Below are 24,834 nucleotides of genomic sequence, written 5' to 3'. Positions count from 1 at the left end.
CAAATATGTTCTCCTGAACTGTTAGAGAAAATTCTGAGATTACTCGTGTGTTCCTATTAAGCTTCCCATGTGACCCACTCAACTTCAGCTTATCAGATCTCAAAAAAGAGCAAAGGCATCTTTGGATCAAGTGATATTTTTATTAGGAGTCATGAACTTGTAGCACGGCTATCCAGTTCTCAGTTTTATTGACATTGACTTCAGCATTTCACTGTTGTTGGAACAGCTTGCTGTCTCTGTAAGCTTTCTTGCAATAAGTATTTCTTCTGAAATACTGCAAAGTTCAGTGTGAATTGCGTTATTATTTAGAGGCTCCTTCTGATGACTAGCAAGTAAGCAAGACAGAATCTGGAGATGAAGCTCTCAGTTCTCTAATTTGGTCTACTAAAATTAAGATATTAGGAAAAAGATGCTATTAGGATAGTTACACATTGAAAGAGGACATCAGAGAAGTTTGCAGGATCTTCATCCTTGGAGTTTTTCACAACATGTCTGGACAACCTAGTCTGATTCAGTTTTCACCCAACTGGGAGCTGTACGTTAGACCATGCAGCCTTGCAAGGTCCCTTCCAACCAGAATAATTCTGTAATTCTAAGACAGGACTTGAGGTGGAGTGAGCAAAAAATAAATTTGATTTTATGCACACAGTCTACTGATTCTAGTCCTAAGCTTGTTTGCTTTAGCTTCAGTATACCTCAGAGTAGCCTCTCTCTATTGGCTCTAAAAAGCTGGTAGAATAACTAAGAGTAACATGCAGTTTAAGGTGCTGCAAACTGCTTTCTTCTGGCCATGTCCAGTGGATGTGTTGGGCAGCTTGACTAGTTCTGTATCAGTCAGGGTTTCCTCTGTGAGGGCTCTTTGTAATAAACAAAAGTTCTGTAATCTAATGAACTGTAAACAACAAATAGAGCTCTTCCACATCTGTATTTGCTTTGATTTGTTCAAGGTAAAGGTCAGACCTAGAATAGCAATTTCCATCTGACCATGTAAAGAACAGGACAAGGAGTGAATAAGAAATAGCATGGCTAATGTGATATCCAGTGTTTCAGAACAAGCTGCAAATCTGGTGAAAATCTTCCATTTTACATTTTGCTGAAATGGCTAAAAGAAGTTAATTCACTACTTCTTTGCTAAAAATGTTTTGCATGTTTAAGATCAAAGAAAATAATGACTTGGAACAAGTAGTTACTAATAATATCCAAAAAATGTGCAGAGGTTGGATATACTTCTCCAGATAAGAATCTTGTGGATAAATTGTAACTGTTTCTGGATACGTCAGGATTGTCTCTTCTCAGTATACAGTGCAGTGTAATTCAGCCAGCAGCTACCAGAGCATTGAGCTCAATGTCCTTTCCTTCACAGGTCATAGGAAAGAGCTCTCTGAGTTATGAGAAATGCCTAAATAATACTCATATATTTCTTGCACCTTCTTGAGCTGGTAGCCCAGCACAGCGAGCCTGCAGCTGTTCTGCAGCTACAGCCGATGGGTATGTGTGTGGGAGGACCAGCAAAAGTGTAGCACTCAATGTGGGATATGAGTGGGCCAGCAGGGACAGAGGGTCCCAAAAACATAATCTGGTCCCCACATCTGACCAAGTTGTATATGGTCCTGACCTAGCACATGTGCTAGAACACTGAACAACATCAAAATTAATCTTCTTACAGAATAACATTCCTGCTGACATGAAATCCTATGACTGTGGCTTCAGAAATTTTCTGGAAAACTTGTACATCATACCAACATTTAGAAAAGCATTCAGGAAACTCTTTTAGAGGGCTAATGGAGTAGCCAGGTGGGAGAGTGGAAACAAAACTTCTGTAGTTCTTTGGTCTTTATTGTACACTTAACTGAGGTGGAGTCTTAGCACATATCTCTGCTATTTGCAGAGAAAAAAAGATCTGTAATAGAGGTGCCTCAGGCCAAACACCTTTTGTCTCATTTAGGGAAAGGGTTAAACTAAATACTGTACAGTGCAAGCCCATGCTCATAACATATTGATTTCACCAACAATGGTGTATTTTTCCTTTCTGTTTTTCATCAACTCTACTTCTCCCTTGCAGATGAAAGGCCTTTTACTAGTACCTTGTAGCAGAAAGATCAAAGTTGTTAAGGTTGATACTATCATATACATTTGTTTGGTTAGTACTCACCTCTTGAATAAAGTTCAAAACCTCTTTTATTGTCTAACTTGAAGTGACACATCAGTTGCATGACACATCTATAACTATAAATAGCTGAAACAGAAGCAGTTAAGTATAAAACATGGGTGCTTATTTTTCCTTAATATTCTTTCAAATGACATTGCTATAAATTCAGTGTACAGTCCAAAATGCTTTCGTACAGGTAAAACACCCATTATTTTTAGAAAACATTAGACCTTTTGAATTGATCCCATAGTTGCTGTGTGCATTGTATTCCTAAATGTGACCTGCAAGCACAGGATTTACCGTGCATGCCCATGTATATTGCTAATGCACAGTAAGGCTGGCACTTCTCAGAACTGAGTACTGGACATCTGCTTATATGAGAATCTCCAGCAAGAAATATGGATGCACTAAGTTTCAGTATCTCTTCTGTGCTCTGTGACACTCAGTGTGACTGCGCCTTTAGCACCCTCAGGTATTTCTTATTCTCAGTAAAGTTGTGCTATATTATTCTCAGTCAAGTTCTTATCTTGACCAGGCATTGCTTTACAAAAGTTACGGTGCTGTCTGATTGCAACTGTGGTCTGCACATTAGTGGCAGTGTATTCCTAATGTCTCAGCTCCATGATAAGCAACCAATTTCAGAAATTTCAAGAAGAGCATGACAAAACTTAGCAAAGACTTTTTTTCTATGAAAGCTCTTGAATATTGTAGAAATGCTAACGAAGCCTCAAAACATGGATGACAAACCACGTCCCTCCTTGGGAGGCAGAAAAAGATAATTCAAATATCAGGTATGGTTTTATCTAATATTATGAACAAGATAAATGATGCAACAATAATCTTATGTAATCAAATGGTAAAATGTATTTACTAAGTGTAGGCAAGAATTTGAGCTAGTAGGGGTTTCCTGACTAAGACCCAGCTATGTTCCACTAGATCAACTGGTGTGTATGAAACATATTAAACTTGAAGCTGCTTTTTCTTTTTTTTTTTTTTTTTCAGTATATTGTAATTGTATATTTGGAAACCAGCAGAGAACTTCTAGCCACAATGGTTTCAGAAACTTTCACAGCTTGAGTGCCACTGATGTGAAGGCAACGCCTTCTGTTTCATATGCCATGTATTTTCAGAAGCAAATATACAGATGACTAGTTTCAAAGAAGAAACTTGAGGGAATTGAACTGTGAGTCTGTATTTAGGCAAAATAGCTCATAGAGACTGGAAAAAATAGCTCCGCTTTCCAGGTGTGCATTGGAAGTCAGTTAGTTTGAGCCAATATTAAGCCAGTAAAACAATAACCAATACAATGATACAAAGAAAAGCAGCATACCAATGGACCATTTTACTAAATTCAGTGATTAAAATAAAAATAAAAATCAACAAAATACACATACCGTTAATCCCACACACATGCACTAACTTGTAAAGTGCTGAAAATAGGACAGTTTGTTTCGATGTATGCTCATGACGAACCGGCTGAAATTTTTAAAAAAATATTACATTAGGATTAGTGGTAAATTGCTCTAAAACCCACAATATCAACTACTCCAGACATTAGGGTATTTTTGTTTTCTGCTGAGTTTCATTGTGCATACCCATCTTCGCTTTTGTATAAGGTAGGCATGTGGTGCATGGTGACAAACATAGGCTGACATGACCCAGGGGACAAATAAGAAAGAAGAGGGAAGAATTACTTGTAAGCTGATCCTGAATAACGATGGATGGGTAGTTCTTTTTAAAAAACCCAAATGACAGCATATGTTTCAATTTCAAAGCACTAAAGCCTGAGTTTGCCAAAATCTGCAAAGCTGATAAATAAAGCAGTAAAAATATTAACTGGATACTGAAGTCAATTCTAAATTTGGTTACTTCAAGTAACTATAAATTTAATCAGATAAACACAAGACTATCCAGAGAAAAAATAAAAAACTTTGACTGTGAAAGTACAGCTGGATGGCAGGGCACAATGTTATTTGAAGCACAAGACAATAAATCCCTAGGAGTTTGACTTCTAGGATACACTCAGGTCGAGAAATATATGAGCACCCCAGAGAGTATAAAGTTTAGGGTCATAGAGAGTTTCTTGCAAAATTTTCTGACTGTAGACAAGAATCTGCCAGAGTATTTCAAGTTCTTGCCAGCTTGCAGTAAACTATGGTGATAACCCTTGGTATCTCATGCTAGAAATAGTGTTTTTCATCCATGCTTGCCATATTGCTTTAAAATAGTGATCCAGTAAACAGGTGCTGTCATTTCTTTCTGGTACTGTGTGATTTGGTGATGTGGAAAGTGTTGTAAAATTTACTACTTCCTGTGCTCCAAAATTGTGCCTTTCATTAGAATAAAATCATTAAAATGCCTCTTACAATCTTCTTTATAAAAAAATCTTTACAATATGAACTTTATGATATGCAAAAACACAAATCTTTATGATATGAACTGAGTGTCAACTCATGCAGAGCTCACCTTCCTCTCTAAGCAGGCAGCTGGTATCAATTGCGTCCTGTGCCTCACTTTACCAAGTGGGTTGTATCTGAAGACAAAACAAAAACAACTAGTCTGAAGATAAATATAAAAGTAGCCAGCTATTTCACTACCCAATGTAGCACTGTCAAAACCTCTTCTTGACATCATGTGACTCAGTACTCTAACAAAAGACTTCACAACATAGTATTCATAAGTTTAGCCACTCAGCAGTATGTGCAGTTACACTAACGTACAGGAACTAATACTCCTTATGAGTACATTGCTGACTTCTGCTAAAATAACTCTGTTGGATAGAATTGGATGGAGATATGCCAACAGAAACCCCCTAGTATATACAGAGGCAATGTTTTCCTAAACATGCATGTCATACCTCCCCTGCACCCCTGAAACCTGGGTCTGCATTATCCAGGATCAAATTGCACCAACTGCATTTGTTTCCCAGGAGGTCACTGGGGCACTAGAAGTGCATGTGATATTGCACATCAGCTGAATGGCTCATCTCAGTTGATGTGCTTAAAACATAGAGCTAGACTGTACAATCAAGTTTCGTATGACAAACTGTCAATCAATTAATTAAAAGTCAACCATGAATAAACAAAGCAGATACCTCTTTGTGTTGTTCTGTGCAGCTGCAGAAATGATATCTGATAGTTAATATTTCAGCAGTAGCACCTCTTCACTTCTTAATGTATTGCAAATTTTTTAAATATATATGGACAAAGGTTGGTCTTGTGAATTTTCAGGTTTTCATGACTTACATGCACTTTGTATATATATGGTTAATACATAGATAAAATGATGTTTTAATTATTTTCTGTTTCTGCATGTGCAGGCAGATATATACAATAAAAAGATACTCTTTAGAGGAATAAAAACCTGTAGCAAAAAGAAAGTATTTCTTCTTAGGTATCTATCTTAAATTTGTGAGTTAATATTATGCTTTCTATGTTTTACTGTCTATTCACTCAGTTGCCCCTCTCATGTTATTTTAAAATAACTGCGCCTGCATACTGAAGAATACTAACATTAGACATGAGTTACAATGAGCCTCTGCCTTAGCTTCCTAGCTTCAGCTGTAGCTGAAATTGCTTGTGCTGGTCGGAGGAGAGGGATGTGAGGCAGCAGCAGGAGCCCAGGGGCAGAAAGAGGCAACTGCAGGATTCAGGAAAGGTGAAGGGGAGAGGGGAGAAAAGAAGTAGCAAGGAATGAGAAGGCAGAAGCAGCAGCAAACAGAAGGGTTGAAATACACTCCACCAGGCCACAGATCTCTCTTGCTTGGAACATCAGGAAAGATCCATGTGTCCTTCTGTATATATTACAGTAGGCAGATTCAAAAAGGTCTAGTCTTTAGAGCATGATACTCAACTCACAAGCACATTGTTGCAATGAGCAGGCATGACAAAAAGCTGAAATGGAGACTGCAACATGGGAAAAGACACTGGGAGAACTTACAAAGCAGTGCCCAAGTAGTCGTGTCGCAGATTTGACTTACCACTGGACTTCACCTGACACAGTGATCAGATCCTTCCACTTTTGTGACTGGAACACAGTGATGGATTTCTAAGTTTTAGCCATTTACTTGATGAAATATCCAATGCTGTTCTTGCTGCTGGGGCCTCACGAGCATGCAGTGTACTCATCTCCTTCCATTCTGTACATACACGAAACTTCGTGCTGCTCACCTTACCCACAGCTGTGTTTCTTGCTTTCATCACCAGCATATTGCTAGAGATAACGGGTGTAGCTGTATTCAGGGTTGAGTATGCTATGGCCTTTGTATGATAGAGGTACTTGTCTCATATAAAAGTATTATTATTTCTGAAGATAACTTGCAACCAAATAATCCCTTCTACAGCATGTAATCATCAGTAGAAAAACATTTTTTTGGTGTTTTTATATATAAGTGACAAAATTCTACATAAGTTTGGCTGCCCTTTCAGAGCTAGTGCAAAAATATTTTTCCAAGTACCAGCAATCAGGGAAGTAAAGCTGCAATGTTGTGGCCTTGCATCACTTTGTAATGACTAGCAGAGTTAGGTGATGTTTTCATGTAGGGAAGTCCTCACTTCAAAAACAGCATTAACATTTTAAGATGTTGCTGTCTTCCACTCTGTATTATTTCCCTTTATTATAAGGGGCTAGAGCTGCTACTTCCTGAACCCAGACACCATAACAGATTGTGCAGATGGGTCAAATGCACTTCAGTGTGCTCAGGAAGAGTGCCCTTTAACCACTGCTGAAGACTGCCCAAGCTAAATCTGACTGGCTTTACATGGAAACAGAGTAAGGATGCTCACATGATCTGTGGGCATGGCTCGTCTGGGAGGCAGTAACTCCCTAAATAGTTTCAGTTTGTTCCAGAAAAGCACATTTATTTCAAGCCTGGATGCTGTGTATTCCTGAAGGTCAGAACAAGCGTGAAGCCTCAGGAGCTGTGCAGTGAGTGTCTCCCCACAAGTTCCCTGTGTAGCTCTGCAGTTTTGCACATTATGCCTTCTCCTGAGGATGAAGTCTGACAAATCAGGAAATCCTGATCCCCTGTAATTGTTGAAAGGTTTACTGCTTTCCTTAAAGGTTCTGGCATGATTATGATGGCCGCCTTATTATCCATTGTGTTTGGGTATAACTTGTTATACAATGCCACTGTTGTAGCATCTCCTCTGCCATGATGTTTGTACCTCCTGGCTTGCGCATTCCCTTTAACATTCCAAACAGGTTATTTTTTAATCTTTTGAGGATACCTTCTCCACCACAAATGTCTACCCCTATCCTTCTTTTGTAATCTGCACATCCAATAAAGCCTTTTGATGTATGAAATGAGAATTGTGCATGGGCTTTTTCCACCTTGGCCTCCTGTATTAACATGCTTGACCTAAGTACTCTACACGAAATAAAATGCTTTTCAGCTTCATCTGTATTAAGCTACAAGGGTGCTGCAACAAAAGATTAATGGTTTCAGCTGGTGTGCTGACAGGCGGAAAAGGGTCATTACTGCCCTCTTGTTCCAGACAGAATTCCTCTCCTTGAAGAAAAGGTACACTCCTCAGGCCTCATAACAGGTTGATGTAGAGTTTATTTTCTTGGCAGAAATAATAGTCAGAATGGAAACTTGCATGCATTGTACAGCAAATCTTTTCTTTCATTTTCCCTCAGTCGAAAGGTTAAACATGTTTTCTTGGAACCTTAAACTATTCTCATTCATCCTGGAAATAAACTGTTGTTATACTAGTAGGTAACTTTACATTTCCTTTCACTGCTGCATATATAACCCATGATGGAAAGACTGTTTTGCCATCTCTCAGAATAAGCATATTGTGTACTGCATGCTAACTAGCTCTGTTATAGGATAGGGAAATCCTAAGCTGCTTGCTTAGGTTAACTTAGTCTACTCAAGGTATTTCCTCAGTTCTTTACCTCAAAAAATTTCTCACATAGTTTCAGGACATTTTCCTTATTTATACTAATTGTCTGAATTTAATGCTTGCCGAAGTTAATTTCTCCTTCAGGGTTTGTCTTTTACTCTTCTTTCAGTTACTCTATTTCCAGGCATCAGCATGGTGTATCTTCTTTTCACAACTTTGCTGTCCTGGTCTTGAATTTATAGCCAAAACTGGCAGGTTGAAAGCATCTGGTAGGGTTTTATGACGAAGATGAACTTTTAAAATAGACTGGCAAACTCACTTTTATTCATATCTAAAATGAATATTCCAGTCTTTACTGAAAAAAAAATTAAAAGCACCTTAATTCAAATCATTAGTTATTGAGTGTCTCTTATACTAAGGCCTAAATAAGGAATTTGAAGAAGCATTTCCAGAAGAGAGAAACAGTTAATGACCCCCATTTCATTACCTGCCTCTTAAAAAATAGTTTTATTTTAATTAAAAGTTGCTTCTTTTGACATCTTCTGGTCATTGCTTACATTTGGACATTTCTTCTATAGCTGTTTCCAGTCCTTCTGAAGAGCTAAATACACTTGATCCAGTAGAAGAGAAACTTCGAACACAAATTGAAGAAGAAAAAAAAAGGTATTACTTCTGCCTCAAACTTCTGCCATCCTTCAGAAGATAAATTATACTGATAGTATGTTCCAATTACAATTCTGCACACCCATCTACCCTCAGGGTTTTCTCTGACATTTTTAAAATGTCAGCTTTGTGGTTCACTAATAGTTTTTAAATTTGTGTATAGGCCGTTGGTTTTTTCTGTAAGATGCCATAGTACATGAGAGAAAAAAAAATATGTTTGGGCTCATGGCTAAAATTAAATTAAAATGCTTAATGTCCTCCCTAAGGATTAGTGTTAGAAACTTGTTGTTTGAATCTAAATGTATTGTGAACCTTTTTGGTTGATTCAGAAATGTCTTGCCTTCCTTGACCTAAGGAAAACGTTTAGTCTTTGCAGGATTGACTAAGTGTAAATAATATGCAGAATATGCATTAATTAACCAATCCTTGCTCTAATGTTGCTTTAGCCAGGAGGATAAAAGCAAATAGATGCAAGGATATCAGTTCTAAGTAATTTGCTAGCATTTATGTTATGTGCAATCTGTGAGGAAACTTCTGGCTATTTCATACTACTGATAAATCTTCAACTATATGTTAGCCAAGAGGCCTCCTTAATGAAGTTCCATCTGAAAGAGGAATCAGTCTCAGCTCCTATCTGAATCCCCGCTCTGGCAACCAGTTGTTTATTAATGGTAACATGCTGAGAAATCAAAAGAAATAATTGACATATTTGATTGAACCTGCATTTTAATTGTTAATCAATATTGATCCCACTTGAATTTCACTGATTTCTTTAGTGAAATAAAAGCTTTGTGGGATAAGTTTCTTGTACTTACTGTCCAGTGAAGCTCTTATAAACTATGAGATGTCTCTTCCTACCACCACTCTGTCTCTGCTCCCTGCATCTCTGATTATTATTATATCCTTTCGTAGTTTAAATCTGTAACTGTTCTAGGTAGTATAAAGCTTTTTTCAGATATGTGCTGGAAGATCTGTAATACACTTTCTTTATCTCATATTAGTTATAAAACAATGTTCAATCGCTTGAAAGAGCTGAAGCTAGAGATTGAGCACCTGCAGCTTCTTATGGAAAAAGGCAAGGTGAAACTGCAAAAAGACTTTGAAGTCTGGTGGTCTGAAGAGGCAATAAATCTACAGGTATGAAATTACTTCATATTTCTTCCATTTTCATGCAAATGTAACATCATGAAATTACATGAAATGTAACGTCAATCATTTGTTAAAGAAATAGTTAATTGACTAGATAGAAAGGAGTATGAAGGATGGGATTTGGGACCTGATTCACCTGTGCTTATGCCAACATAAATCACACAAAGCTAATGTGAATTATGTTTGTATGAAGCTAACAGAAACAAAGCAAAACCCTTGCTTTTTGGTCTATTTTCTGTTTTGACATTACCCCAAACAACTTGATTGAAAGTCAAGAATGATCCCAAAATGCCGAAAACTCTGAAGGAACATAAAACAGAGGAGATTGGAAGAAATAATCTTTTTTACTGCTAGCAAAACTATGATCTCATCAGGTTTATGACATATGTATTAGAAGATGGCAGTCATAGCTGTAATGTGGACAAATCCCAGCAAATATAATTGGGTTTTACCTTCCTTTGTTTGTAAAGACTCCAGTAACCTTTCAGCTTTCCTAAGCTCCCAGAGGGTCAGCAGCTCTCAGCACAGAGCATGTGTCCCCTCAGTCTCCAGCTGAGGCCCACCACTGCCATCATTGCCTGTTTAAGAACCCTGGAGAAATAGAGTGCTCCAATTTAATGACTTATGTAAAAATGAACTAAAGAGATGTCATTTTAAACAGTGTATTAGAAGTTCATAACACAGTCAGTCTGAAAGCTACAGTTTCACAAACACAGGCGACAGTACAAGAGGGTCCAGAGGGGGATCAACTGAAACAACAGCATAGCTTTCTTATGCTCCTCAACACTTTTTTAATGTCTTCCAAGCAGTGACATGGCATCTCACAGCAAAGCACTGTCATGAAATGCACATCAGCCTAATGAAAAAGAGTGCTGAGTGCAATCCATCCCATATCATCCAGTATTAACTGGAAGAGAAGATTTACTCCTTGGAGAAAAGTTGTTATAAACAAAGAAGTTTTTAGCCAGTATTTTGTTTAATTCTCCTAAGTATAAACTTAAACTGTGTTTTTAAGAAAACATCCTGAAGTAAATATGGAACTTAACACAAGGAACTTAGTTATCCATATAGTTGCCACCTAACAAGCTTAACTTCAAGTTATAATTGCAAAATACTTTTCTGGTTAGAATCCCTAACCACATTAGTCACAAAGAGGATAATGTTTTAGTCATCCTCCTGTCTAAATATTTAGGCTTTTCAAAGCACTGCAAGTAATATTCTTGAATCCACTGGAGCACATTTTTCTCTATCCCTTAACAGGAGAGGTCCAGGATTCAGCCTCTCATAATTCATCAGTAGAAGATTAGAAAACTGGAAAAAATAATTGGGATTGATTTCTTGGATCTTGACCTATCTATACATCTGAGCTCCCTAAGAATCTCAAATCGGTGAACACATGCTGTTACATATTAAAAACCTGTAACTTGAGCTTAAAAATACTTGAACCAATCCTAAACACTTTTCCTTTTGTTCAGAAGTGTTTGTCCAAGTGAAGAAAATACCGTGTGATTCAGAATCTGTTTTCTGAATGAGTCATTGCCTACCTTGTTATTGCTGAGACCTGTAGGCCAATATTAAGCATTCTAAAAAAAATCCTAACCTACATAATTTTGTTTTTCTATCTGACCCAGCAGGAAAAGCCAGAGATGATTAGCTCAACAAATACCATGACGGTTTATCCCCAGTTTATCAAATCCGTGCAACATCTATCAACCAACAGGTAAACTGGTCATTTTTGTCTTCCTTCCTTACTTGTAAGAAAATGCATTTTTAGTAGAAGTGAAGTTCACCAGAATGGTTTTGCAAATATCACTCCCAGACACTGCATTTCCAGTTACAAGAGAAATGACTGTGTAGAAAATGAATTTTTATCATTCAGTTAATTTGCAATCACATTGAAGGTAGCTTATTGTAATTCAGTTCTTCTGACTTGTTGGTCTTGGGACCTTGGAAACCTGTCATTAGGGACCCCATGACAGATAGCTAAGAAAAGCAAGCCTGTTATCAGTCAGTTTTGCTGTATGTGGAGACTATGTCCTTTGAAATGTATTCAGGGGGCTGCAAACCAAAAAAAGATTAAAAAACATTTTAATATATAACCTAGATAGATTTGCTGTTGAAAAATGTCCTGGTGCTACATTTATGCAGCATATTCCACAATGAAGTTGCATTTGATATTGTAAAACAGTGGTGCATCCTCTACAGTAGGAAAATGTAATCATCTTCATTGTTTTATCATCAGTCACTTCTGATTTCAAACCCTCTAATTTAAATTTGCAGTAATAGATCTTTCATAGCCTTCAAGCAGAGTACAGGAAAACACATACCTGAATGTGCAGGTTTCCGTATTAATTGACAATAAATGGAGGTGTTCTCTCTCCTTCTCTCTTCCTCCCCATCTCTCTCTTGCTCTCTTTTTCTCCTACTCTCTCCATTCTTCTCATTATACAGTTAACCTTTCTCTGGTGAGTGGCTTTACCTACAATTTTATAATAATATTCTACATAAATGATGTTTTCTGCTTTTCAGCAAAAACAATAGTCCTTACATACCATTAAATAATGAACCCTGGATTTTCTTAAAACTGTAAAATATATTCTAATTTTTATTGTAAACTGTTGTGTATTTATAGTAAATGTTCCATATCCAGTAGAGAGAATGAAACACATAATCCTCTAAAATTGTTTAAGAAGGCATTTTCAGATGTCTCAAACTTATGAAAACCAATTCTAGTCTTCTCTACTTTGCTTCAATTTTTATTCTGTGTTCTCTCAAGAGTTAGGCACTATTACCTTTGCAAATGGCTGGCAGGTTTTAGGCCTAATTTGAGCTGTTCGTTTCTAGTTTTAGGTTGAAGGTTACTTGTCCCACAGAAAAGCTGATGAAACAGAACATGAGAGCATTTTTGGTCTAGCTTAGCACAAAGTCAGCCAAATTGGCTCAGACAATCTGTGACTGTCACTAGCTTTGTACTGAATTGAACCAAGGACCTCTTGCACAACCTCTCTGCCCTGTTGTTCTTGGGAACAACAATTTCCTGTTGGTGTGCTGATGCATTGCTCAGGAGAGTGATATCCTTTGCAGTCCAAGCTAGAATTAAAAAGAACATATGATAATGCCCAGGCACTTTCCACTGCAATGGGAGACTGGTCTCCAGGAGCGGTGATTTCTCCTCCCTCCACCCTAGCTCAGAAACAAAATTGCATAACTGGTTTCTTTATAATTTTCTTTTAAACTTTTCTTTCACATGCCTTTACCATTTGTGTTTATTACTGGAGTACGGATCTCAGAAAACTGTCTAGAATTTTGAATGGAACAGGGAAAGGTGCCTGGTTGCTTTCAGCTGCCAAGCTTACTTCAGAGACCTGTACTCTCCCACATGGCCTCTTGCAAAAAATCACATGTTCATTGTAATGAACAGTTTCTGTGTGTCTAAGTAATAGACATATTGACTGTGATTGACTGGATGATCCTTGCATACATATCGCAGACCCAGAACATTCATCATCTTGAACTTAAATTGTAAAGGGAGTCAGGATGAATATAGTTTTGTTTTCCCAACCATTTTATGTTAGGCTGTTTAAACATATTTTACACAGGTACATTTCCAGTGTGATGTATATGGAAGTAGGAACTCTGTTTCTACTTTTTGTGAGGCAGGAGCTGCAGGCTTAACATCCCACTGTGCATGGAAATTTACTTTTTCCCCTACTTGAGGCAATAACATTTTAGAGTAAAAGTTTCCAATTTCACGGGCTTTAAGAGTATAACAGTAGAACATTTATTTCCCAAGGATTTCCTTGACCCCAGTTGACACAGAAACTTCACTTACCAGTTTCCATGATTGTGTAGGATGAGTCCAGGCTACAATTGTTCCTTTTGGTTACATAGTCCCAAGATACAAATGGCTTTTTGTTTCTAACTCACCTAGAAATCAACAATCTCTTTCTCTGAAATGATATTGCTATCTTCACCCAGCAGAATAACTGGTCACAAAAGCAGAAACTGACATAAATTATATTTGATATGATGTGGTGTAAATAAAACCTATTTCCAAGATGGAATTCAGTTCACAGGTGTGTTCAGTAGATAAAAGATCTAAAACTTCTTGGGCTTCATGTCAGAAATCTGAGACTGCTGTTGACAAAGTATGCAGTAAAACGATTCATAAAAACTCCTGAGTGTGAATGGATATAAATATAATCTTCAGGATTAGAAGGAATAAATTACCTATCTCAGCATATAAAGGATATAGGTATATTCTGTAATCTTTCCTGAGATTTGTATATGTGTTTGAACAAAATCCTTTGATCACCTTCCAGTGCACATGGATGGTTATTGTTTGACACACTTTAGTCATGTGACCAGAGTAAATTAAGCCTTGGGGTGGGAATGTGATAGCCTCTAATTTTATTTTATGTTAAATCAATTTATAACTAAAATAACAGGGAAGAGAAGCTGGTAATCCTTTTGAGGCTTAAGAAGGATACACACATATTGTATCTTGATTCATGGCCAAACGTGTCTCTTTTTCAATTGAAAAAAAAAAAAGGCTGAATTGTTAAGTGTCAAAATGAGTCTGTGTTAATAAAAGAATTGAACAGTGAACATTTCTGCCTTAGTCAATAAGGGTTGAAAGCCATTGGCTTGATCCAACTCCCACTAGAGTAAGAAGCAAAATATTGATTTCAGTGACCACAGAGCTGGAGTGGGGAAAAGGGTGACATAAGTGTTATCAGTGGGTTTGGCATGAGAAAAACATTTCTGCATAAGAAAGGTAAATTCTTGAACAGGTTAATCACATTACCAAATCTGATATATTTAAAATAGCTGAAACCAGTAGTTTGTATATTGTAGAGGCTTACAGACTCGTTCTCATTAACCTGTTGAGTAGATTCAGAAGGTTTCCAGACTATATTTATCTTTGCATATCTTTCATACGAAGGCAGCAGAAATATTATATCTCATTTGATCTGAACATATTACTTAAAATGAAGAACAACTATCACTTAAAATGAAGAACCACTGTGCAGTGGAGAAAGAATACCTATCTCTATATTTCAGACAGAAAAAGGCCTGATCAGCCATCCCAGAGTCACAGTACAGAAAGAAAGGAAGAGCAACTTAGAATAATAATCAAGAATTTATTTTATTCAAAAGGAATACCTAATAAAATCCCTCAAACTTGAAAAAGTATACCCTACTTGTCCATACTGTCTCTACCATAAAGCTCTGGTGCTAACTGCAACTCGTACTGTATGTACGTTTATGTCTCTTAATGGGTTCCTGTCAAGTCTGCAAAAAGTCTTAAAATGCATGTTGGGCTCAGCACTTATGTCTGCTCCACTTCAGAATTCAAGCACGGTGCTTTGTTCATCGTCATATAGTCTTCTCCCACATCAGCTTTTGTTTAAGAAATTTAGCAGATCCATGTCTGTTCAAGTTACTTCTCTCACTGAATATTTAATTTCACTAGTGTTGAACTGTTCTTGTATTCCCCTTGAATCAAGCAAATGTTGGATAGTTATTCAAATCTTCTAAAAAATTTTGGATTTTTTTCCTTCTCTCAGAAGGAATGCATTCCTTTTTAATTCAGTCAGATCTGTCTTAACCTCACTTGTCCCCTTTTCTAAATCTCATTTCTCCTATTCCAGCAAGCCCCACAGTATGTTCAATCTCAGACTCCTTGGCTCTCCATTTTCTTCTTCAAAATCTTCCTGTCACTTTAGATTCCCTTGGAGATATTTTCAGATAACTCTTCATGTTCTCCAGTGAATTTGAGCATCAAGATTTTTAACAATTATTGTCCTGGATTGCAAAATTATATTAATGCTATAATTATATTAATGCTATGTAAAACAAGGGAAATGTTTACATATTTTGCAGCATTTTCTGTCATAATTTTTCATTCTTGCCAATTTTCCACAGTGTTACATGATGACAGAATATAATCTGGGAATAACATTGCTGATTAATGACATTTCAAGGGTTTTCACATTCTGTTGGTAACAATTTAACTTGAACAATTGATCTATGAATTTACAAGTTAGGCCAAATTTGATTTTGTAACCAAATACTAAAACACTCAGATTTCAAGCAGCTTGAATCTTGCCTGCCTTTACACAGAACATATGTTCCTCCCACATCCAAGGCTCAGATGACTGGAGAACCGCAGCTGAGGTTTTTTAACATTGCAGAGGTTGCACACCTTCAAATTTTACACTTTCCCTTTTAATCTATCTGATTTTCCACTTTTTTTCAGCTGGAAAATCAAGCGTTCATACCATGACATCCATCATCTTTCCAGCTCCTCTACCCTATGTGCTTGATGGAGCTGGTCAGTCCATGGGACAGTTGTCTCTGGACCTTGGGTTCCTGCAGCAAGGGAGACACTGTCACAACAGTCCATACATCTCTCTAGCTGCTGCCCCATGCCTGACTGAGACATATACCCCCAACAGATGACCCACCCAAAAATGCAAGTTACCCAATGGTAACTTGAAATTTCAGATACTAGATTAAAACAGAAACTGAGACATATGATGTTGACAGACTACCTTTAATTTCCAGAAAAAGCAGCAATTTCACTGAAGCTATCAGGAAATGGTGCTTTGAGACTTCTTAAATTCAGCTCAAGGAAAAATCAGATAGATTCAGAAGGAAAATGGGAATTATACATTGTCAAAAGAACCTGAATAATGTTAGAGTTTAGGAGACAGACAAAGAGAGAGGTCTTCTACACCTTGTATGCCCATCCAAATCCAAAATTGTGATCTAGGAGTGCCTATTTACACATTACAGAAATGTTGGTTGGAAGGCACCTCTAGAGATCTCTAGACCAACCTCTTGCTTGAAGAAGGACTGTCATCATACCAAATCAGGTCAGCTGTGGTTTTGTCTGTCTTTGTCAAGCATTCTGAAATGTCCAGTCCTTCAGGCTTAACACACAGAGAGGGGGATCATTACCCCCACCCCATACTGTCATAATGTCTTTCCATTAAATTTAGAGCAGTACTAGCAACTTCTCATCCTTTCTTGTCACTGGAACAGCATCTAACACTCAGATGAAGGAGAACAGTCCTGGCTTCTGAGAACAGACTAGGAGCAAGTTGCATCTGAGCATACAAACCACTGCACAGTAAAATTACACTTTTTTGTCCCCTTATGATTCAACATATCTTGCAATGACATAGAAACATTATCTGACCTTCAGTATGAAAGATGCAAACTATCCCCATACAGGCCATCCCTCTAGCCTAGGGATTAGAAAAATCTCTGGGATGCGTACAACATGTGTTTGAGTCCTGCCAAGCTGAGGGACTCATTTGTTAGATTAGTACTCTAATTGTTAACCTCTTATATGGAAGCAGAACTTTAAGTCATTACAAAAAATAGTTATAACCTTCCTTATAAATTTCCTTAACTTGCAGGCGAAGAATTTGTATCCCACAGACAAAAATATCTGGCTGTAACCACACAGGCAGAGGGTAGGAGTTTAAGGTCCATATCTGAGCTCATTAATGTTAACTTCCTGATTCTGGGCATCACCTCATTCAGTCTAAGGGTCTTTTTTAATATCACCTTCCTCAGGTGCCCAGTTCTTCCAGAGCACTCTAAGGCAAGTTTTAACATACTGTCTTGTCTCCAGGAATCCCCTTGAAAGTGAGATCCCTAGAGGTCAAAACCTGCCACACCTGTAGTGTCTATTTTTTTTAATGGATCTGCATCTATGTCCCCTTTAAAATGGGGATTTAACAATTTTGGAGAATAATTTTCATTTATATTCAGTGGAAAAAATTAGTTCAAATATATAAACTACTGCAGCTTAAAAATAAATTACTTCAGTTGACTCACAGCATTTATAAAATTATACATTCTGTTCATGACAAATTAAAAGCAAATAAGCTTATTTCAATGAAAAGAAATCAATTAAAGAGGATCACATTAAGTCACATTACCTTAAATTTGTTGCAGGCTAAGAACAGAGTCATGGATGGTTGCTATGGTTCAGTTGATATGTAATGATTTATTAAACCATGGTTGTATGACTTGGGTGCCTCGGTATCTCAGGGCACAGATGCCAACTCCTTTTAGAAAGTTGAATTTAAGACCCTAAATCACTTAGTTTTTAAGAACTGCCAAATCAATGGAAAAAATGTTCAGGAAATCCTAAAGCAGAACGATGATGTGAAGTTCCCAGATATTGTTAAACCACATTGTAGGTAATAACATCACACATCCTTTCTAGCTCTTGTAATTTGTAGGCATTATAAAGTATGGAATATTATTAACATTAAATATGATATCACTTTAGTTGAATTAGGCTGAGTCCAAAGGTTATTTTAATCCATTTAGGCAGGTGCGAATGGTATGGGAGTTGAGGAGTTAAAGAGAAACATTCAGTAAACCTGGAGCTCTTCATCTGAAAATGACTTATACTCTTGGGCACAATATCTTCTGCAAAACTGAACCTGGCACAGTGTAATACAGTAAAATTTTAGTAATAAATTTCTTTCCTTTTTCAAGTTCTCTGCCAGAAATATCAATTCATCAGCCAACAATGAACAAACTACTGCAGAGTTAGAAAAGCAAGAACTTGCCAATCCTGCCATCTACTGGAAAAATCCTAAAACTGAGTAATTCAGTATTTCCACTCTTGTAAGATTGGCACCAGATCTGGCAACATACCCAACCCCCGGAAAAAGGAGAGGGTCCCTAGACATGCCATGGCAGAATTCTCTCTTCCTAGTGGAGAGGATCCTTGATAGCGATATCTGCAGGGACAGGAATGCACAACAGCTGTTTGCAATATATTTGGCTATCATCAACACGCCACATCCCAAAGCGCTCACTGAGTTTTTATCCAGTCTCCCACTGATTTCGGTAATAATTTTGCCTGACTAAAGAAAGAATGGAAAATGAGCTAAGGCCTCACTTGGATACTAGTCAGTTTGGGAATTAAATATACCATTACAAACTGTACATCAGATACATCAAAGTGCTTTACAAGCCCTGCTTAGAAGGCAAATACTAAAAGTATAATCTTTATGAGTTTATTTGTCATTCTTTCATAGCCACATTCTCTACATAAACCTAATCATCACATGGATTCAAATGAAAATCCTGTACCAGTAAACAACTGCTTTATATAGATAAAAAAGTATTGAAAAACATCTTCTTTGTAGTTACTTAGCATGTATTAATATTCCCTCCACAAGGGCTATATTCTTTCCTTCATTTCTGCTCCCATTCCAGTTTTTCAGAGACCACAAGAGTCAGCCCTAATGAAGATTCAGCTGGGAAAAACAATTCAATCACTTCTAGTAACCCTAGTTTAAAAGCAAGGTAAGAATTGTACCTGGACAACTCAGAGGAAAAAGCAAACCAGTAAGTAATATAGATAATCCTCCATCAGTCTCTTTAACAACAGTCTCCCTGAAAAACAAAAATAAAACTGAAATTGCAGATTTTCCTCCCACTTCCAAAACGACACCAGAGCTGTCCCATAGCTTTACACCAAGTAGCTGCATTATCATCATTGAAGAGGTGGTTTCCTTTTTGGCCTGAGACTTTTTTTCCCCATGAGTTTATGAGTCTTCATGACTGTGTCTTCTCAGCAAGAGAAAGGGACTCTGAAAGAGTAAATAAAAACACTTGAAAGGAAGAGAGATCAGAGTACATAAGTATTGCAGAATGCAGGAACTACACAGAAATTTTTTCTTTCTTGTGATTTTGTCCTTAAAATATTTTGAATCTCCTTCCTACAAATTATTCTAGTAAAATAAAATGACACCAGCAGCCCAGGTATGTCAGACTTGGCAAAGGTTACATGTCATGTTTTCTCAAAAGAGGTGCTGCTTTGTGAAAATTACCTTAGCAGGTTAATAGAAATGACTATTTTTTTTTTTGACAGCTTCTCTATTTTTTCTAATGTGCTCATTTCCATGTTCTTTTCTCCCACCAATACATCATGCCAAGTCAGTATAGTTTCAGAAGTTACATTCTTATTGTGCTCAACAGTTCTGGCTATTAAGGTCCCTAGGAAAATATGGTTAAGTTACTATTTTTCCTACTGCATTAGTAAGAACAAATCACAAGGGGTTTTTTCTTTCATTTTCCAAAACAATCCATTTCTAGAACAACAAAAAAACCATGGAAAATTTCATCCCATAACCTAATGTTATAAATTGCATTTGTGTTTAAGAAAAACAGAAGAAAGAGAAGCGAAAATGGAATTTAGACAGTACCTTCTCAAATATATTGTGTCTTGGTTTTTTTGTTGTTTTTTTTTTTTTTTTTATGGTTGCTAATCAAATTAAAATCAATAAGAGAATAGTCCTTTACTGGTGTTCTGAGATCACCTTGTAAATTACATTAAAAGAGTAATTTTATTAAGTTCATAATCACTTCTATATTTTTTTCCATTTTGGTTCACTAATTCAGCAACTGAGAACTTAGTACCATAAAGACAAGGATATCAGACTTCTGTTTATGTCAGGCAGAATTACATTCTACTGCAGTAGTCAGTAAGGAACAGTGGAAATAACTATAATTACAAAGGTAGGATATGTTAAAAAAAAGGTTTCTCCTTCAGTTCCACTTGTCCTTCCATATTGTAATTTTTATCCCTGTATTTCTCATTTCACCATTAGTGCTTAATCTTTAAACAAGTCTAGAGACACAGGGCCAAATTTTTAACTTTCTTAGCTGATTAGAATAGCTTCATTGTACTACATCATTTTATACCACTAGAGTGTCTATCAAAAGCAGAGGTAAGTCAATGATTTAACTGCATAGATACAAGATCTCAGCTGGGACTGGAGACTCAGCAGTACAAAGGAGTTGCATCTGTCAGCAAATGTCATGAATGTCATGTGATTGTTTACTTCTATGTATGTATGAAAACTTCATTCCCTTACAGTAGGCAAAAATACTATAGTTCTGTTCAAATAAATAGCAACATTTTTTCCTGAAGCAAACAAACACTTGGCATAGTCACATTCATCATTTCTTTGGTAAACTCACTATATTAGGCTTTTCTGATTGGCAGTAAGTCTTTGACTCAGCAGTAAAATATTTTTAACCCTTTGTGAGAGGTTTAATAGCTGATAAGCATATAGTCCTACCAAACTAAAAAGATATGGGCTAATCTTAAGAATCTACATAAGAGCATTAAGAAGTCCTGAGCTTGATTCTCCTCTGAACTGTGCCATCTCTAACAATGTATCTGGAGAATAAAGTCCTCCATGCTGGGAAAAAAAGAGGAGATAATGGAATAGAAAAATAACCTTACTCAGTTGGGTCCACAAGTATACTTTCTTATTTCAGGACCCCACCAAGTTCAAGTACATCTATTCCTCTGACTGGAGACAGCCAGGCTGATGCTGACATCCTAGCTTTCATTAAAGCAAGACAGAACATCCTGCAAAAGAAAGGTAAATCCTGCCAAAAAATAGGAAGCCAAACCAAAACCTCTAGTACAGTATTTTAAAGCCAAAATATCTTTAGTCCACATTTATACTGACGCAAGTAAGAACTGATTCTGGCTTAAGTTATATTACATTATGTTCTCAGCCGTTCTAAACACTTGAGGTTCTTCACTTGTATTTATTTTAGTAGTTCAATGCTGCAGTGAAAAACTATGAGGCCTGACTGTTTTTCTCAGCTGCCATCAGTGAACTTTCTGGGGCATGCATGTCTGTGCAGACTGAACAGTATTTCTTTACACTTAAGTAAATGCATTTGAATGTGGTTTCTTGATGATTAAAATACTTCCAAAATTTTCTGTATACATTTTCTTTAAACTATCTGGCCTGATTTTCAGCTGGTGCAAATTTAGCTGTAACAACACCAAATAAAGGTTACAAAAATGATAGCGCTGTACCCTACCTCATGAGGCAGACTGGCCCACTGTGTCTAGCAGAGTATGCCCTTAACAGGTATTTCAGTATATCAAGGTCTAGTAAAACTTTCTATGAGTATTTGTCACCAAATAAGGTACTGAGAGCAATCATAGGTAGGCAATAAATTTCACTCTACAGGATAGAGAAGTAAAATTGGCAGGAAGCAGAAAGCAATAAATACACAAAGGTGGCACTGCAAGGTAGCCTAAAAGTAATTAATCATGATAAAGAAAAATGGGCCATGATTTTAGGTGTTGGGGGTTTTTTTTAATAATAATTTTTAGTGGCAGCAACCAATTAGACAGAAGATGAAAGTGGTAGTGGTCACTGAAGCAATAACTTTCCATCAGCACTTGAGTGCTGATGACAGCATTATTCAGCAAGCTCTCAGCAACTGGCAGATGGTGTTAGCACTGTCATGAAGTGGGGTTTCGGTATCACACTGCTTATCAGAAAACTGTCAGGTAAACACACAGTGGCTGAAAAAACAGCCTCCCTACACTCATCCAAAGCAAACACTTAACACACTTAGGCTTTGGGATCCCTTTTGTCTTTATTTAGAAAAGCTGTTGTCAGGTTTCTTCTGCAGATGAAATTAAGTTGAATTTATAGGCAGCTCACCAGAAGAAGGTTAGAGATAAGTGTCTTACAACAAACATTTCAGGCCCTTAGAAGGTCCAAATTTGACTCATTCTGTGAAGTACATTAATCTAACTTAACAAGAGCACATCTTGTCCTGTGATCATCTCCTAAATCAAACCATATCAGGAATATCTCTCTCAAATGTCTTTTCCATCCTGATTGTTTTTCAGCCACAGGCTATTACCTAGCATCATCCGTCAGTTTCAGAAGGGACTAGGCATTATCAACATTGACAACTATTAGACCCCAAGTTATAAAAGGTATTCTTGCAGAACAAAAGACAGTCAACACTTTTAAAATTGTTCTGAAGTTCAGTTAGACAAGATGAGCTACATGCTGCCCTAAGTAGCTGAAAAGAAATGGAATAGCAGCATTTGGTCATCCTGGCAGTGCAGGGCTGGATGACTCAACCAAACACTAAGCATAGGCAGGGGAACAAAAAGTAAAGAGGCTACATAAATATGATCGGCATAACAAATATGTAGGGACCTGATGTGTCATAGATAAGAGACAGCTCAGCAGCAAGTTCTGAGAGGGATTTGGAGATTTGGCAGATAAAAGGCTTTACTTCCTTGACTGCTTGTGAGGAAAGGGAAGACCTCCCAGATTTGAAGGATGGAGATACTGATCAAAAAAGTTAGTAAATTCTAATTTAACAAGATGAAGGAGGGTCAAATCTATGGATTAGTGCTACTAATGAGATACTTTGTGCTTGTGTGAAACCTGAGGACGTTTATGAGGTTCAGCGGTAGCATTTCTAACGGGGAGAATAAAATGGGCTGAGACTCCACAATTCCCATATCTGTGATAGTGTTATGTGTTCCCTTTTCCTGTGAGCAGATCACACTTACCTGACTTGTTTCTAGACTAAAAGGAGATGAGAGGCACAGTAACTGCTGTAGTGTTTGTGCATCATTTGCTATATGGAATTTCCAATAACAGTTGCATCCAAAGCAAAAGAGAACTGGAGGATTTTCTTTTTTGGGGTGGGTATGGGGACTTATTTTTGTTTATAAAGAATGACTATCAGTCAGAGGTAAATTAGAGTTAAGCAGAGAGGAAGAGTAGAAGAAGAAGGGATGTATTCTGCCTGAATACTTTGGGGGAAAAAAGTTATGTGTTATGAGTCTCACACAGAACTTTTCCTCAATAAATTTCAAACATATGCAAAATAAACCAGAAAGAAATTATTTGACCAGAGCCACTAAACTGTTAGACAGCTTCATACAGAAGCTAAGTGTGGTGAGTCCCAGTCCAGCACTCTGTTGTCTCCTTCCAAACGCTCTTCAACTGAGATGTTCAATAACCATTTCTGCATTTGCACGCAAATATACTCACTCCCTGCATGATTATTACAAACGGAGTGCCCTACAGGAAACAACATGAGAAAGCACAGTTTCAGCCAAAACAAAGTCTGCTAGGCCTAAAAAGTGTCAACATACTTACTGCTCTTTCCTTTATTGATCCTGACCCTTTCAAGCTGTTATATCAGTATCTTAGAAGCAAACTGAGGGCCCCACTTTACATTAGCTGGGGAAAAAAGAAAAAAAAAAAAAAAAAGAAAAAGGATAAATGTGTGCAGAAGCCAATGGAGTGGAAAATAAGTTTCATAAACAGAAAGCATGGGAATGCTCAATATCCTTAGTGACAGTAATGCAGGGGAGGGAATGAGAGGTCTCAGTGAAGATTACCTCAGAGTTTGTAGGTGGTTACCATTTGCTTTCTAAACAGAGCGGAATTAAAGCTGGTACATTCACAGGGGCTTGCTGGGATTGTTAAAGCATTGTAATAACTACATTGGAAAGCTTTTTATAAAGGGCTACTCTGCAAACATGCTTTTGTTGCCCTGTTCACTCTTGAGGTAGAGAAATTAAAATGCAGAGGAATAGATGAATTATTTTTTTGTCTTAAAAGGTTCAAGACCTTTTTTTACTTTCTTTTGCCTGGTGTTTCTGAAGTTTGTTTTAAAACTGACAACACAACCTGAAATATAGACTAATGTATTCTTTATCTCCTTTCAGGCTTGGGAAACAAATGAAATTCTTGTTGCAGTCCACTATTTCCTTTTTGAAACAGTTGAAGAACTTTATCCTTTCCCTTTCTCTTCTGTTTAGAAACAGGTACTGATACGTCCTTTAGATGTACAGGTTTAATTGGTAAAGGTATAGAAATTATTTGTCTTTGACAGCAAAATCCATTTCTCCAGGGAATGATATTTGAATATTTGCATTCAGTATCTACAGCTTGCATTAAGATTAAGCAAAGCTAAAACAACCAATCAGGAGTTTGCCAAATATGTTTGTTTACTAAGAATTCATTGTATATTTTCTAAATGTTAAAATTACCTAATGTATTAATGCTCTTCTATATCTTTAATCTGGGGAACACTTCTTACTCCTGATGGTAGTTTTGTTTACATGACTTTGAATAAAGCTTTATTAATTACATCTAGTTGGCATCCAGAGATGTCTGTGCAAAA

General features: G+C 37.0%; 1 protein-coding gene across 1 annotated transcript in view; it reads left to right on the top strand.

The window, feature by feature from the left end:
* Positions 1-24,610, top strand: part of KIF6 (kinesin family member 6) — a 172,326-nt gene extending 147,716 nt beyond the window's left edge. The window contains exons 17-22 of the mRNA XM_074863494.1: positions 8,577-8,661; positions 9,663-9,798; positions 11,442-11,530; positions 19,066-19,155; positions 21,139-21,245; positions 24,377-24,610. Of these exons, the coding sequence (XP_074719595.1) occupies positions 8,577-8,661; positions 9,663-9,798; positions 11,442-11,530; positions 19,066-19,155; positions 21,139-21,245; positions 24,377-24,393 (524 nt within the window). The 3' untranslated portion in view covers positions 24,394-24,610. The remainder of the gene's footprint in view (positions 1-8,576; positions 8,662-9,662; positions 9,799-11,441; positions 11,531-19,065; positions 19,156-21,138; positions 21,246-24,376) is intronic.
* The last annotated feature ends 224 nt before the right edge of the window (positions 24,611-24,834 follow it).

The sequence above is a fragment of the Strix uralensis genome, chromosome 3 (assembly GCF_047716275.1).
Source record: "Strix uralensis isolate ZFMK-TIS-50842 chromosome 3, bStrUra1, whole genome shotgun sequence".
In the NCBI taxonomy this organism is placed as follows: Eukaryota; Metazoa; Chordata; class Aves; order Strigiformes; family Strigidae; genus Strix; species Strix uralensis.
Note: the sequence above shows the minus strand (reverse complement) of the source record. Positions and strands in the feature narration are given on the sequence as shown.